This window comes from Marmota flaviventris, chromosome 20 (assembly GCF_047511675.1).
Source record: "Marmota flaviventris isolate mMarFla1 chromosome 20, mMarFla1.hap1, whole genome shotgun sequence".
Taxonomy (NCBI): Eukaryota; Metazoa; Chordata; class Mammalia; order Rodentia; family Sciuridae; genus Marmota; species Marmota flaviventris.
The window spans coordinates 6,421,036-6,437,849 of NC_092517.1; the positions used below are offsets into that span (position 1 = coordinate 6,421,036).

Below are 16,814 nucleotides of genomic sequence, written 5' to 3' on the forward strand. Positions count from 1 at the left end.
TTACCAATGAGGTTTCCAGAGCCAGCTCCTTCGGTAACACAGAGATAGGACACAAAAGAATCCTTCATTCAAAACTACTCCTAAGTGAGCACGCCTGTAATCCCAGAGGCTCAGGAGGCTGAGACAGGAGGATTGTGAGTTCAAAGCCAGCCTCAGCAACTCAGCGAGACCCTGTATCTCAATAAAATACAAAAAAAGGGCTAGGGATGTGGCTCAGTGGTCAAGTGCCTCTGTGTTCAATCCCTGGTACCAAAAATAAACCCCAAACAAACCAACAAAAAACTTCTCCTAAAGGAATTCTGAGGCCCACCATCAGTCAAGGTTGGCCCTTTGAGCACCACAGTTGGACAAAAGTGAAGTGATATGTCCAACTGCAGAACAGCTGGGGGGGTCCCTCTGTTTGAAGCAGAAGCTCCAGGCTGGGGAGAGTTGAATGGAGCAGGGTGGAAAGACCTGGGCCCAGAGAGGACAGCAGGTGGGCACTGGGTCTGAGCCAGGGAATCAGGGAATCAGAGGGCATCGACCTCCATTTTCCTTACTTTTGCCTTACTTTATTCGTTAGATGCTCCGGATCCCCCAGAAAACCTTCACTTGTCTGAAAGAGAGAACAGGAGTGTCCGGCTGTCCTGGGAAGCTGGCGATGACCACAACAGCAATGTCAGCGGTAGGAAGACTTGGAATGATCATTTTCTTTAACCCACAGAGTCACATTGGAATGGCCCCTTTGAACACTTCCTGTTTTGTGTCAATCTTGGTGGACCTTCAGCCTAACCAACCTGTTCTAATGTGTTCCCCTTGTTCCTCCGGCCAGAGTATATCATCGAATTTGAAGGAAACAGGGAGGAACCTGGCAGGTGGGAGGAGCTGACCAGAGTCCCAGGAAAGGAGACAACAGTCCTGTTACCCTTGGCCCCGTATGTGAGGTACCAGTTCAGGGTGGTGGCCGTGAACGAGGTCGGGAGAAGTCAGCCTAGCCCGCCTTCGGAGCATCATGACACACCTCCGGCAGGTGAGCAGGGTGTCTCCTCAGGTGTCTACCAGAATGTGCGTTTGGATCCTTCTTTGAACATCAAAAAAAAAATTAAAATTTAATTAAAAATTAAATTAATCAATTAATTTAATTACAATTAATTCAATTAAAAATTTTTTTTAAAAGTTGTATAGGATTTCAGATTTGTCCAGATACCCTGAATAGCCCTGTAAAGTAAGGAAGCATAAGGTGTTCAAAGTACCCTGGTCTCAGAAATATTTACCTAGTTGTTGGATAGACAGGAGGGTGGTCTGGGGGAACACAGTGTGGTGATGAGTTTCCTTGTCACTTAAACATCATGCTTAAATCGGACCAGAGAGGAGCTCTCCACTGAAGATCCACAGGTGGAGATGCCAGGGATCCAGTATTCTGATGTCAACTTTTGACTGTGACACTGGGTTAAATTTTATTCATCTTGTGCATACAAGTATTTCTTGTATCTTCTTGTGTAAGTTGGCAGAATACTCTTTATTTTTTAAATCTCACAAATATAGATCTCAAATAATTTGTGTTGGTGAATTGGCATTGAAAATCAGTGTGGTCATAACATATATGATATATATATCACTGTGGTTCAATGAAGTTGTGACACAGAGGTGAGCCTTTATAAATCATTCAAGCAGGACTCTACAGGTGGATGTATATATATACATACATATACACATATATACATGTATGTGTGTGTATGTGTGTGTACATATATGTATATGTGTGTGTGTGTATATATATATATATATATATATAGAGAGAGAGAGAGAGAGAGAGAGAGAGAGAGAGAGAGAGAGAAAGGGAGTTGGGGAGAAGGGCTGTGTGTGTGTGTAGTTCAGTGGTAAAGGGTCACTTCTTGGTTCAATGCCCAGGATATTTTTGTGTGTGTGTATACATATATACTTTTTTACATATATATAATATATATTACATATATATATAAAACATACACACACACACACACACACACACAAACACACACACACATCTCCTGGGCCTTGAACCCAGGAGGGGCACTTTAATACTGAACCATATACACACCTCTTTTTACTTTTTATTTTAGGACAGGGTCTCCCTAAATTGTTGAGGTTGTCCTCAAATTTGCAATCCTCCTGCCTTACCCTCTAGTGTCATTAGGACCTCAGGTGTGCACCACTCTGTCCAGCATGATAGTTATTTTTTCCTGAGTGAAATAAATGTGCAAGGATATAATTCCTTTTTTGGACTGACAAAAAGCAAGTTGAGGTAACTGAATTTGATACTTCTATGATTTTAGTGTGCCTTGAACTCAGCACTCACCTCCTGCTTAGCTATTTCTAATACAGTGGATCCATCTGAATATATTTCATGGTGACATGACATGCTGTTTGCTGCATGGTGTCCTTAAAACTTGGCTGATGGTGTTAATTCATGAGCTTTAATTTTCTTCTCTCAGAAGTAAACATTCACAACATTTATATAGACCAAGAATTGTAACAGAAAAAACACAGCAGGTTTAGAATGAAAAAGACATTTTCAAAGGACAGGTTTAGAATTTAAACAAGGAGGTTTAAACCTAAGATGTATCCAAAACCCAGTACTACCCACTGGGTAGTTTTGGAGGGGAATGATATGGCGATTTATCTACTGGTTACAAAGTAAGGAGAAAAAAATAGTTCTGTTGCTTGTCATTTTTCAGCTCCAGACAAGAACCCAGAAAACATAAGGGTGGAAGCGTCTCAGCCCAAGGAGATGATCATCAAATGGGAGGTGCGTATTCCGTGATGTGTTGTGGGTTCCTTTGTGCCTTTGGTTAAGGACAGAGCAATGCATGTTTGCGATGTGAAATCACTTTGATTCCATGAAGTTGTGACACAGAGGTGAGCCTTTGTAAATCATTCAAGCAGGACTCTACAGGTGGATGCGGTTGGTATCTTACTGAAAGTTTCAGATTCCCAGTCTTTTGATCATCCATGTTTAAATGCTCTCACTTTCAAAAGATACAGAAAGCCTTTCACTATGTGGCTTAGTAAGGGCAATGCCAATGGGTGAACACCACCCCCACTCCACCCCCTGCAAGTAACAATCACCAACCCCTGTGGCCATTTTGCACATTCATTTCTAATTCCTAGAGCATCAGTAACACCGTGTTCTAGCTGGAGGATCTGGGGTCCGAGATGATGTGAGATGGTGAGGGTCTCCCCCTTCCTGCTCAGGCAGAAGTGAACAAAGCCAGGATTAAGCTTAATGTGCTAGGGCCCGTGGTATAATGCCAGTGGCTTGGAAAACTGAGGCAGGGGAATCGCTAGTTCAAAGCCAACCTTGACAACTTAGGCCTTAAGCAGCTCAGTGAGACCCTGTCTCTAAATACAATATAAAAAGGATTGGGGATGTGGTTCAGTGGTTATGCACCCCTTAGTTTAATCCCCAGTAACAAAAAAAAAAAGGCTAGGATTCAAACATGGGTATGTTTAGACATTCAGTTCTACCTTCCCCCTTCACGTATCCCTAATAAATGCTGTTAAATAGACTTTCCTCTTTACATTTGGGAAAAAATTATATCTTCTGGGATAACGTCAATTATTCTAGCATCATTTTTCCAAGTTTCTTCTGTAGCAGTGAAGCATGTCAGTTTTCATCTAGAACTTAGACATATTTCATGAGGAAATAAATTGTCCTACATGAAAAAAAGATTACCATTCAAACGTCTGATTAATCATAGGCCTCCAATATTGATTTCATTGAGTTTTGCATAAATATAGGACATTTTAGAACATAGGCTGGAATATACTAATTTATTTTTCCACTTTATTGTAGGTATGATCTGTGATAGAACTTTAAAATGTATGAAGTTCATTTCATTTTTTTTCCTTCATAGTCTTTGTATTCATTATGTACACCCATGATCGAACCTTACAAATTATTTCAGCAATATTTTTACATGAACACTAACATTTTACTTCTATTTTAGTGATGTTAAATTTTGAAAATTTAAGACATGGAAATTTCTTTTTAAAAAAATGGTACTACTGAGAAACTTAGTACTACTAAATGGTACTACTTAGAAATTACTTAGAAAAAAATGGTACTACTTAGAAACTCCTTAGAAACTAGATATATTCAAAAATATTATTTTGTCCTTAAATTTGCAGTCATAGGGGCTGGGTTTGTGGCTCAGTGGTAGAGTACTTGCTTAGCATGTGTGAGGCACTGGGTTCAATCCTCAGCACCACATAAAAATAAATAAACAAAATAAAGACATTGTGTCCATCTATAACTAAATTTTTTAATTGCAGTCATAAATAGTTATTGCTACATTGTCTCGATAATTTCTTAGAGTCTGAAATTATGTTGACCATTTATTCTTTCTAAAAAATATATTTTTAGCTGTAGATGGACACAATATCCTTATTTGTATTTATTTATTTTTATGTGGTGCTGAAGATTGATCCCAGGGCTTCACGCATGCAAGGCAACAGCTCTACTACTGAGCTACAATCCCAGCCCTAATCTTTATTCTTTTAGAGTATTTTGGTTTTATTCTCCCAAGTTTTGTGGAAATTTCCAAGTTACATAGAACTTTCCAGAAGGTATAGATGTGGAACTGGTGAGATGACAATACTGCTGTGTAATTTGCAGGTCAGTCCCCCAGAGAAGCCCATGTTCCACCAAAGTGAACTTCTGAATCCCTCCACTGGGAGCGCCATGGAGCACAGTGGTGTCAGGTGCATCTTTTGTACAGAGAAGCTGAGGCTTTCAGTGCCCCCACCTGGGTGCCGCCCACTGACTCAGTAACAAGAGCAGGGAAGGAGTCTCCAGCTTCCTTACAGCTCCTCTTCTTTATAAGCGACACTTTGCTCCCAAAAGTAGCCCAAGACCTAACTTATGTTCTTGGAATAGGATGAGACTATCCCAAGAAAGTTTTTGTAGTTTGTCTTTGAAGAGCAAATCTCAAGTGAATAAAGTGACTGGAGCTAGGAAGTAGACACAGGGATTTGGAACTAGACTGACAGTTACACTCATGTGTGTATAACTGTGTTTCATGTTATTGTGAAGTATCACCGTTCTGATCACTACTGACACAGCCAGCCATGTTGAAGAACATTCATTCATTGAGATTTGTTTTTTCGTTTTGTTTTGCATGAATCATCTGTGAAGTTGTTAGAAAGAAATTAGATGGTGGGGTGGACAAGCAGATACTGTATGGAGTTACCTGACTCCGCCCATAGCAACTGACTCACAAAATTATTCCTAGCTGCAAATGATCAAGGAGACACAATTTTTTTTGAAAGTTGATCTTTCATAAGAGGGTTAACAGATGAGCAGCAGAAAAAGGTGCCCTTAATTTCAGTTTGTTTTAGCATTAAATAGAATTCAATTTGATTAAACATTAAATTTTAATTTAATGCTAGAATTAGTTTTCTTAGTTGGCATTACCTTCCCAAGTCTACTTTTCATGTATTAAGTAGACCATGACTCACCTGTATTGTTTAAGTGTTAACATATAATGACATTTTTCTCAGAAGAGAAAAGAGCCCCCTATAGCTTAGTTAGTTACATAGATGGGAATAATTTTTACTTGGCAGTTCCCAACTATTCATAAGCATTATTTTATTCATATGAATTTTTCAACTTCTTTCAATAAATAACAAATATCTCATTTCAAAAACACCCCCAAACCAACCAACCAACCAACCAACCAATTACCAAACTTTCTACCAATACTGGTAAGTAGAGGCTTCTTCATCTACTGTTTTTTTGAGCATAGTCAGCTTGTGTAGCTCCTGAAGGACCTGAGGTTAACTATTTCTGCTGAAAGTGTAATAAAATGATCCACCTGCTTTAACATGCAATTAGTAGACTCCAGTCAGCTGATCTGGCGACTCCAGTTAGAAAAATGTATTCTTGAAAATTGCTATGAGAACAGATTGTAAAAAGTGTTCCCACTGCAAAAAATATGTGATATTTTTGAGATATATTTTATATAATAATTTAAGTCATATTTGTGAGATACACTAGCTAGCCCAATTTACCTTTTTTTCAATGTGTGCCTTTCTTAAAACTACATCTTGTATAAAATAAATACAATTTTTGTCAATTAAAAATAAATAAAAATGTTCATTTTTTTTTTAAATAGAATTAAGGCAGTGTGGTCATCTGTCTAGCTTCTAGGTAGAACATTAAAACCTTGGTTGGTTCATAGGTTTCTTTGAAAACATGTTAGCAGTGTAGACTCCTCTTTTTTATACAGTTGTACATGAAGATTCTTGCTAATTATCATTGACTTCTAGAGACTTCTTCCTCATGGGCAACACAGTAAAGAGAAGTGGTGTTTTACTCAGCTTCTTCACTGCTGTGACTAAACGATCTGACCAGAACAATTTTTTAGAGGAGGAAAAGTTTGTTTGAGGGCTCAAGGTTTCAGAGGTCTTGGTCCATAGAAGGCCAGGTCCATTTGTCAGGGCTTCAGGTGAGCCAGGAACATCATGGCGGAAGAGTATGGCAGAGGGAAGCAGCTAACATGGCGGTGATCAGGAAGCAGAGAGAGAGACTCCACTCACCAGACATAAATATATACCCCAAAGCCAGGCCCCAATGCCCACCTCCTGCAGCCACACCCTATCGCTTCAGTTAATTACATCAGGGATTAGCTCACTGATGAGGCTAAGGCTATAACCCAATCATTTCTCCTCCAAACCTTGCATTGTCTCCCATGTGAGCTTTTGGGGGACACCATATCTAACCCGTAACAGCAAGCCTTGTATCTCCACTCCAGTTCTTCTGCTGTTCTCTTTTGGGGAGCTTATTTGACAATATTCTTATTTTAAAGCCAAATACGAAGCACGCTGCTGCTTCTTCAGAAGTCTGGTCAGCCAAGAACCTGTCAGCATAGCTAAAAGATTCTTCTGAACACTCTCCAGTTTATTTTAAAATTTATTAGAGAAATTTATTAAATTTACTTCTTTTCGTTGGAGCAAAGCACATATAAATTGAATAATGTTATCTGTGCACATTTATTGTCAGGAGGGGCTGAAGGAAATTATAATTCTGGATTGCTCTGTAGAGAGCTAATAGCTGATTCATTTCTACAGCGCTAAAGTCCCTGGTGAATTTATATCTGGCTTGTATTAAAAATGTCTTGGAGTAAAGCTTTTCAGTAAATGCAAGTATTAACAATGACTGTGGAATCTCTCAGAAAGTTTTTTTGTTTTGCTTTGATTTTTTTTTTTTTTGCTCACAGAAAATTTAAGTATTCACCTTGGAATGGGCATACAACTTAAAAATATTTGCTGAAATAAGCATGATACTTTCAACTTAATTCTAACTTATGCTTCTAATAAGTATTTTAGTAAATTAGATGGAATAAAAAAACCATTACAAATTCTGCAAGAACATTATATATGGTATTATTGAATCACCCACATATAAAATGAAATTACTGTTAATGTAAGTGAACTTTATATCTAGGATTAAAATTGTATTTTAAATGTATTTCGTACAACTGAATCGCTTAAATAAATTTCCCATTTTGTGAAATTAAATAAGTGGCTTAAATCACATTGATGTTTTTTAAATTAAAGTATTGCTTAATTAAAAGCTAGGGTGGGAATAATCAATTTCTTGTGTTAGAAGTTTCTCCACCAAACACTTGTATACACTAAAATAAAGTGGATGAGAGAGGCACATGCTCTTAAAGAATCCAAAACAGAGTAGTTAAGAAGCTGCGGAATGATTAATGTGTAAAGAGGAACTAGTGCTACTGGGCTCTGGGGTATAAATATGATTATTTTCTAGAATGAATGTCAGATTGTCTCTCTTCTGTCATGGAAGAAAGATGGAGCATGAGATTAGTGGAATACTGTGGAGGAGAGTTCTCCTTGGAAAACCGTGGACATTCCACTCATGACTCAAGAATCCGTGGCTACCTCTTTTTCATTTCTGCAAATATAATATATATATATATATATATATATATATATATATATATATATATATATATATATATATAATGGAAAGTTCCTGCACCAGCCAAAACTTTCTGTGGAATGTATTTGTAAATTGTTTTCTAGATGAAAACTTTTAAGATTTAACCAAAGGAACATAATTCAGGCATCTCAAGTGTGGGCTTCCCATTACTTAGGAAGGCACAGGACTGATTTGCAAGCATACACCTAAAGAATAACAGCAATATTTTACAACTGTTCTGACCCAAAGAAGGGTATTTAAGATCTCCCCCCAAAAAGCGATCCTCTCTTGTAGCATTGCTTATACCACTTAGGATGGATGGCTCATCTCGTCTCTGGGTCAACATGTCTATGATGACATCAAATGGGGTTTTTCTTTTTATTGGTACAAGACACTCATGCATAATAGAGGGTTCACTGTGGCGTATTCGCACATGCACCTAACATACTTTGGTCAGTTTTATTCCCCACTATTTCTCCTTGCCCTCCTCCCTGCCCTGACCCTCTTTCTTTACCCTGTTACTACTGGTCTCTCATCTATTTTTTTTTTCTTGTTACCAAGGATTCAACTTAGAGACACTCAACCACTGAGCCACCTTCCCAGCCCTATTTTACGTTTTATTTAGAGACAGCGTCTCATTGAATGGCTTAGTATCTTGCTTTTGATGAGGCTGGCTTTGAACTTGGGATCCTCCTGCCTCAGCCTCCCAAGCCGCTGGGATTTACAGGCAGGGGTACACTACTGTCATGAAACCCCCCTTTTCCCTTTTTCTCTCTAGATATGAGAAAAAACACTTAACTCTTGACTCTCTGCCTGGGACTCATTTCATTCAGCATGATGTTCTCCAGTTCCACCTCTTCACCTTTGAGTGACAGAATGCCATTCTTCTTCATGGCCGCGTAGAACTCCATCATGTATGGTTACCTTTTCTTGACCTATTCATGGAATGTGTTTTGGCTTCTATTTTAGCCTTTGAAGTCCATGGAGCAGAATGGGCCAGGCCTGGAGTACAGAGTGTCCTGGAAGCCCAAGGGAACCTCAGAGGAGTGGGAAGAGGAAACGGTCACAAACCACACGTTGCGGGTGATGACAGCTACCGTCTATGCACCTTATGACGTCCAAGTTCAAGCCGTCAATCAGCTTGGTGCTGCACCTGAGCCGCAGTCAGTGACCCTGTATTCTGGAGAAGACTGTAAGTGATGTACCCGGAAACCCCTTAGCACTCAGGAACACTTTTTCCTGAGCATAGTGCATTTATGTCCACAAGCATTTTGAGCACCTACCGCATGCAAAGAGAATATACGAGCTGGAAAAGGTAAGAGAAATAACTTGCAGGTTGAGTGCAGGATGGTTGATCAATACAGGGTGCAGAAGAAGTACTTGGGATGTTTCAACTTTGTTTTCCCAGAGAAACGTTCTCTCTCTATTTTGAAAATCAAAGACCTGAAATTATCACTGAGCTCAGTTAAGCAATACAACTGTCCTGAACTTTTAAAGGTCTTCAGTTAGCTTTGCCCTTCCTTTTGAAGGACTTCCCAACAGATCTGCTGCCAAGCCATGAACCTCACCTGTCTGTCTGGAGACTTCTTATTACAAATAAGGCACAGACCCAGATTTGTATATAGAATTGTACACACACACACACACACACACACACACACACTCATGCCTACATGCAGCAGTTAGGAAGCGCTGGTGATATGATCATATTACTAATTGCTAATAGCATTTGAACTGCTGCAAGCATAACTAGAAAAAGAGAAGTCTCTGTGTTCCATATCATTACAAATGGGGAGTTATTTTCATTATTTCTTTCAGCATCACTTGCTCTTCAGATTCTTCTACTCAAGTAGAAAGAGTGGAACACAGCACTTAGGACCTGTTAGCCCCAGATGCACGTCTGGGGTTTATTCCTTGTTATTAATCTTTCCTGCAGAAGAGGATAATGAGAGCAATCTCATAAAATTACTCTAAGGATTACATGGGTTGGCTAATTTAATCTTTAGAATAATCCTATGAACTGTGCCTGACATATAGCATGTGTTCGATGAGTGCTTTTGCTTTTAAATATTTGATTAAACGAATTCCCAAGTCGTATTTTGTATTGCTGGTGTAGCTCATTTGCTTTAAAAGACAAGATGGTCACAGGATGTTTCCCGGCATGTTGTTTTAAATTCCCTTTACATTTGCCCACGTGATAAACCTCCAGAGAGCCCCATTTCTTAGTTTTGTATGGGGCATTCTCTTCCAGGAACCCATTTGGGCTGAGAAACTCCTCTGTAACGAGGAAATCTGGTTTCCATTCAGATTTAATTTCATGAAAGTCTTGTCCCTAGATTAAGCAGTATGAGAATCACCTCTAGGGAAGGATTGTCATCTTTGTGTTTAGAGGTGGTTAAAAAAGCTCATCAACCTTCTGTGCTTAACAGATCCTGACACAGCACCAGTGATCCATGGGGTGGACGTTATAAACAGCACGTTGGTGAAAGTTGGCTGGTCAACAATCCCCAAGGACAGGGTGCACGGGCATCTGAAAGGATACCAGGTCTTTATCACCCCTTTTCTTATTGTTCTGCTTGTGTCTCTCCTGAGCCATGTGAGCTAATTTTGGAGGAAGCCAAGAGAGAATCTGCCACCGCGGTTGATGTGTGATGGATAGGTGAAAAGGCTCATGTTTTCATTGCAGATAAATTGGTGGAAAACAAAGAGTCTCTTGGATGGAAGAGTGCATCCCAAGGAAGTAAACATTCTAAGATTTTCAGGACAAAGAAACTATGGAATGGTCCCTTCCCTAGATCCCTTCAGTGAATTTCACTTGACCGTCTTAGCCTATAATTCCAAAGGTGCTGGGCCCGAGAGTGAGCCTTATATATTTCAAACACCAGAAGGAGGTAAGAAAATAACCAAGGTAGGGGTTGGGGTTGTGGCTCAGTGGTAGAGCGCTTGCCTGGCATGCGTAAGGCATGGGGTTTGATCCTCAGCACCACATAAATATAAATAAATAAAGTAAAGGTATTGTGTCCACCTACAACTAAAAAAAAATTAAAAATAAAAGAACCAAGTACAATAATAATTTTAACAATGGGAATTGTCCAGTGGCCTTATTAAACATGGCCTCCCCTATTAATAGTTAATGCATACTTGTTTGAGTTAACTCCTCAATTTCTGTAACAATTTGTAATCTAATAGGGCTTATTAGGAACTTACCACTTTTACGAGTGTTTGTTCATGACCTTGTGTTTTCTAGTGCCCGAACAACCAGCTTTTCTCAAAGTCATCAAAGTCGATAAAGACACTGCCACTTTATCCTGGGGACTACCTAAGAAACTAAACGGAAACTTAACTGGCTATCTGTTACAATACCAGATAAGTAAGTAGCAATTTGCATCAGGGTTCACTTGCTTGTAGGTCACTTTTTAACAGGAGGATTTGGCATGCTGTATTAAAGACCTAACGATCACCTAAGTCCATGTTTTGGAGGCTGCAATACTTCCTTTATAGCACACAGGTCTGTAAATCCACTTGCAGGAATATTTCAGCCCCCAACTGTTTTTATAAATAAAGCTTTATTGGAACAAGACCATGTCCTTTTATTTACATATTGCCTGGAGCTGTGTTCTCACTAGATTGGCCAACCGGAGTTGTTGCCACAGAGGATTCCTGGTCCTCAGAGTCTAAAATATTTATGGTGTATCTCTTGGTATAAAAAGTTTGTAGACCTCAGTTCCAGAAGAATAATAATGTGTCAGTGGGTGCCAGAAAACATGTGTTTACTATTCATTACAATTTATAAACAGAGGCCTTGGGAATTAAGAAACTTGATCAGGGACAGTTAGCGTGCAACATAAAGAAGATTCAAGAGGCTGTGGTTGTAGTTCAGTGGCAGAGCGCTTGCCTAGCATGCATGAGGCACCAGGTTTGATTCTCAGCACTGCATATAAATAAATAAAATAAAGGTCCATCTTGACAACTAAAAAATATTTTTTTTATTATTGTTAGTTGTTCAAAACATTACAAAGTTCTTGACATATCATATTTCATACATTTGATTCAAGCGGATTATGAACTCCCATTTTTACCCTATATACATATTGCAGATTCACATCGGTTACACATCCACTTTTTTACCTACTGCCATACTAGTGTCTGTTGTATTCTGCTGCCTTTCCTATCCTCTACTATCCCCCCTCCCCTCCCTCCCCTCCCCTCCCATCCCCTCCCCTCCCGTCTTCTCTACCTACCCCATCTACTGTAATTCATTTCTCTCTCTTGTTTTTTTTCCCCTTTCCCCTCACTTCCTCTTATATGTAATTTTGTATAACAATGAGGGTCTCCTTCCTTTACCATGCAATTTCCCTTCTCTCTCTCTTTCCCTCCCGCCTCTCGTCCCTGTTTAGTGGCAATCTTCTTCTCATGCTCTTCCTCTCTATTCTGTTCTTAGTTGCTCTCCGTATATCAAAGAAGACATTTGGCATTTATTTTTAAGGGATTGGCTAGCTTCACTTAGCGTAATCTGCTAAGTGAAGATTCAAAGCACCGTGACTCTCATACTGCACTGTCTCATTCTGCCTGGAATACATGGTTCTGGTCTCAACCCTAAACGTACTTGTGTGTGCAGAAGCCTATATCACCCTCACACTGGTTCAGGTAACACGGAGAGGACCAAAGTGTTGTCTTTGGATCATGACTCAGAAAATAATCTGCCCATATGCTTCTGTGCCATGGGACTGAAAATGTTTAAGCAAAATTAGATCATTTTGAAATTGTAGGACATCCTTGCTATAACAATCTTCTCGTCTAAGCATCAAGTTAAATGGAAAATCTGGGGCTGAGGAGACCACAGAAAACTTATGCAGTAGCCTAACAATGAGGATTTTAGAATTTGAGGGTGTGAAATCTTGTATGATGAAAAAAAACGAGAAGAAATCCAGCCTAAGGGGCTTAGGAAAGCCAGCCCATCAGAGCTCCAGTGTGCTACTCATGCATCACTTAAAGATCTTGCAGCTTTTGCAGCGATGACTTCTGCAGAGTTGGGTGCATGTATTTAGCTACTTGTAAGCCAGATTCAAATGGAAGTAGCATTTTTAGCATTTTTTGAATGCTTGCTGTGTAGCAAGATCATTACCAAATACATTCTCTGCATTATTTTATTAAAATAAAATAAAATAAAAACAACAACTAAGATCAGTACTGTCAGTATTCCACGGAAGCAGGAATTGAGGCATACCGAGAACACTTACCTGGGGGTATATGTAACTTCATTGTAATTCAAGGAACATACGTACTTATTTGGTGACACACATTAAACTAGGAACCATATAATCATTATCTAAATTGTCCCTCCAGGAGAAGATTAAAAGTACTTAAGTCAAGGATACAATGAAAATAATGGGTGAAAGTCCATCATTTTTAATGAGTACTATGAAGGTGGCTGGTTCCAATATGGCATAGCGATTAGGAATGCAATCTCTGGGGTCAAATGATGATGGTTTATGTAAATCTCAGTTTGCCAATTACTGACTGTAGATCTGGGCAAAGTGTTTATTCTTGATCAATCTCAGTCATCCCCCAATGCCTGAGTAATCAGTAATCCCATCTATACCCTAAGATTTGATGAGTCGATAGTTATGAATAATTAAAATAACTTCTTGTGTAACACAGGCATATGAATAAGCAAAACTAAGGGGCGGTGTCACTTGAGTAATGTGAAATGTGAGGCATCATTATCTCGGTTTATTCCTCTAGTCAATGACACCCATGAGATTGGAGAATTAAATGCTGTCAACATTTCAACTCCAACCAAACCCAGCTGGCGTGTCTCAAACCTCAATGCAACCACCAAGTACAAGTTCTACTTGAGAGCTTGCACCTCCAAAGGCTGTGGGAAGCCCATCACGGAGGAGAGCGCCACCTTGGGAGAAGGGAGTAAGTACCCCAGCCTTCTGCACCTTGTGTCTTGACACACCCATGGTTCTAACAAAGAAATGCACCATGCACTTATGGGAAATGAGGAAAGACTGCAGTCCAAATCCGTCTGACCTTCTGTTTCCCGTGAGCATAGATACGGAATTTACTGACACTGTTGGCAAAGTTCACACGGATGAGTTATGAACAGCAGCAATCAGACCCCAGCCGAGCCTACACTAAGGCCAGGAACCGTAATTCTTCTTAATTAAAGTAGGAGACACGAGGTCATAACATCATTCATGAGGTTGGTGGAGGGATATTTTTTCCTTGAGTAATGAATCCATAAAGGATAATATTTGCCTTTTGCCTCAACAGGCATTTTGCAACACAGAGATAATGTGTCTTATTTCCAGACCTGGATTCATATCATGCATAGATTTATATGTCTCTTTTGTTTTACTATCTGGTGGTTGATACCAACTACCTGAATGGAAAGTAATTATGATTTCACTTCCAGTTCAATTCTCCTTATTCAACTAGACTTTCCTTTTCATTCCTATCTTATAACCATTTTCCTTCCTGAATTATTTCTCCAGTTATGATGTTAGCAGTGTTCTTCCTAAAAATTTTTTTTAATACCCATAGGCACCAGCAGAGAAATAAGCTGGCAGAGTAAAGGGAAAAGCATCAGAGGAACTGGTGTAAATCACTAAGAAGTTAAGAAGGACTTCTGAAGGGTTCAGGCTGGTCAGGCCTGGGGGGATTTGGTGGAAAAAGAAGCAGTGGGTGTTGGGGAAGGGAAATACACGCATTTGTTTACCACGTAGCAGGTGGCAAATATCCTTCTGTTGTAAATGCTTTTCCAAATTGTAGATTAGAAAAACAACAGGTTCAGGGGGAAGAAATACCAAGAGGAGAAAACAGTAAAAAAGAACATTAAATTGTCTATAGTTTATTAAAGAGAGATTTTAAATAGACATGAGTTTGTGAGTCACCGTAAATCAGTGTGTCTCTACCTCTTCTTGTTTCTACTTGATCTTCTTTGTTTTCTTTTTGGTACCGGGGATTGACCTCAGGGGCACTCGACCACTGAGCCATGTTCCCCAGCCCTATTTCGTATTTTATTTAGAGACAGGGTCTCACTGAGTTGCTTAGCACCTCACTGTTGCTGAGGCTGGCTTTGTTGGGATCCTCCTGCCTCAGCCTCCCGTGCTGCTGGGATTAAATGTGTGCACCACCACACCCCGGCTTCTACTTTATCTTGTTAACAAAATTTTTATGTTCTTTCAAATCCTTAAACACTTAAAACTCACTTAAATAGGAAGAAGATACATTCAGGTAACCCGCAAAGGCATCCAAAAACTATTCCCAAGGGAGAATAGAACACTGAGTGCAAGAAACTGATTTATCTTCTCATAAAATTTAAACTAACTTCAAGAGGGTGGTTGGACACTTTCTAGTGACTAAAAGATCTTATTTCTTAGGGATTCAAACTGGCATCCAGGGTTCCATTCAGAGATGAGAAGTCGAAATAGTCGTCACCTAAATACATCCTCTAAATATATACAAATAAATTCCGTTATTTTTAACACCAGGTTTGAAGGCACAGAAATGGTTGTTGGATAGAAACAGGAACATGAGATTCATGGGAAATGCTAGTCTGATTCTTGCCAATTTGCAGCATCAAAGGAAAAAAAAAATCACACAATTGCCTCACCAATGTTGCACATTCTAGCATGTAGGTTGAAAATTTGGAGCTGGGTTGCATTCATGCTTGACAAATTGGGGTGTGGAGGGTGGAAATGCCGTGTGTGTGATTTTAACTGGTGCTACATCATCTCTCTGCAAACTAAAGATATCACTAATGTTCTCTAGTATCTTAAAGCAGAGTTCTTCACTGTCTTATGTGTCGGTAATATAAAAATGTTCCTTACTAGAGTGTTTGTGCTCTTTTTCAGGAATTTTCATTTTCAATTACCAGCTACTATTTCCTTCCCCAGTTGACACTGATTTCTCTTCTTTAGGCATGTCTTGCCATATGTCTTATCCTCCCCCCCCCCACCCCACACTGGGTTTCAACATGATCTTTGCAAAAAAAAATGTATATTTCTGCTGAAGAGATGTATCTTGGCATCATTAGATACTGCAAAAAATGATACCTTTTGTGCAAATTGGAATCTACTACTGAATGTCTGTCTTCTTCCTGCTCTGCCTACATAGCCCATTTTAAGATGGTTTGGTGCTTGGTGCTTATTTATACTGTGTTATGTCATAGACATGCATTTTTTTTTAAATGTCCTCTGGTTTTTGCTCCAATTTTCAGGTGACTCCCATTCCATAATCTGAGAGAGGGAAAATAAATGATATTAATTAGAAATATTATTTTATGTGGTTAGTTGTTTCAATAAATCATATGCTTTTCTCTATTTTTTCAAAAGTTTGAACTACTTAACATTATACTAATATTTCTTTTTTTCCCAGGCTCAAAATTGATTGCATTCTATTTCAACTTTGATTAATCCTAAAGGCTTTGCTCAGCTATATAACTGACCTTATGTTGTCCAGGGTGCCACTTTAAATAAAGGCTTTCAGTTGTTCATTAACTATATAAGCAATTTGTATTCTATAGTGAAGTTATAACCAAATATTGAAGGTAACATATACCCATTTGAGACAGAGTTTTCATAAGTCCTTATATTCTAAATAAGAAACACTTTATTTCATGTATAAATTGTTATATCGTTTTCAGGTTTGCATTTGTAAAATTGAGTTGATTCCTAGCAAAACTATATATTAAATGCAAAAATAGTTTGCATATTTGGTTGCAAGATCAGAAATTTTATGTATTTAATGAAACTTGAAATGAAATTTAATGAAACTTGAAATGAAATTTAATGAAACTTGACTCATTTTCATCTGTTACTCTGAGGTTCTACCATCAATG

General features: G+C 38.9%; 1 protein-coding gene across 1 annotated transcript in view; it reads left to right on the forward strand.

The window, feature by feature from the left end:
- Positions 1-16,814, forward strand: part of Chl1 (cell adhesion molecule L1 like) — a 192,819-nt gene that overhangs the window by 166,170 nt on the left and 9,835 nt on the right. Inside the window, exons 17-24 of the mRNA XM_027931903.2 lie at positions 563-664; positions 812-1,009; positions 2,697-2,767; positions 8,933-9,155; positions 10,393-10,508; positions 10,650-10,854; positions 11,211-11,333; positions 13,709-13,888. Of these exons, the coding sequence (XP_027787704.2) occupies positions 563-664; positions 812-1,009; positions 2,697-2,767; positions 8,933-9,155; positions 10,393-10,508; positions 10,650-10,854; positions 11,211-11,333; positions 13,709-13,888 (1,218 nt within the window). The remainder of the gene's footprint in view (positions 1-562; positions 665-811; positions 1,010-2,696; positions 2,768-8,932; positions 9,156-10,392; positions 10,509-10,649; positions 10,855-11,210; positions 11,334-13,708; positions 13,889-16,814) is intronic.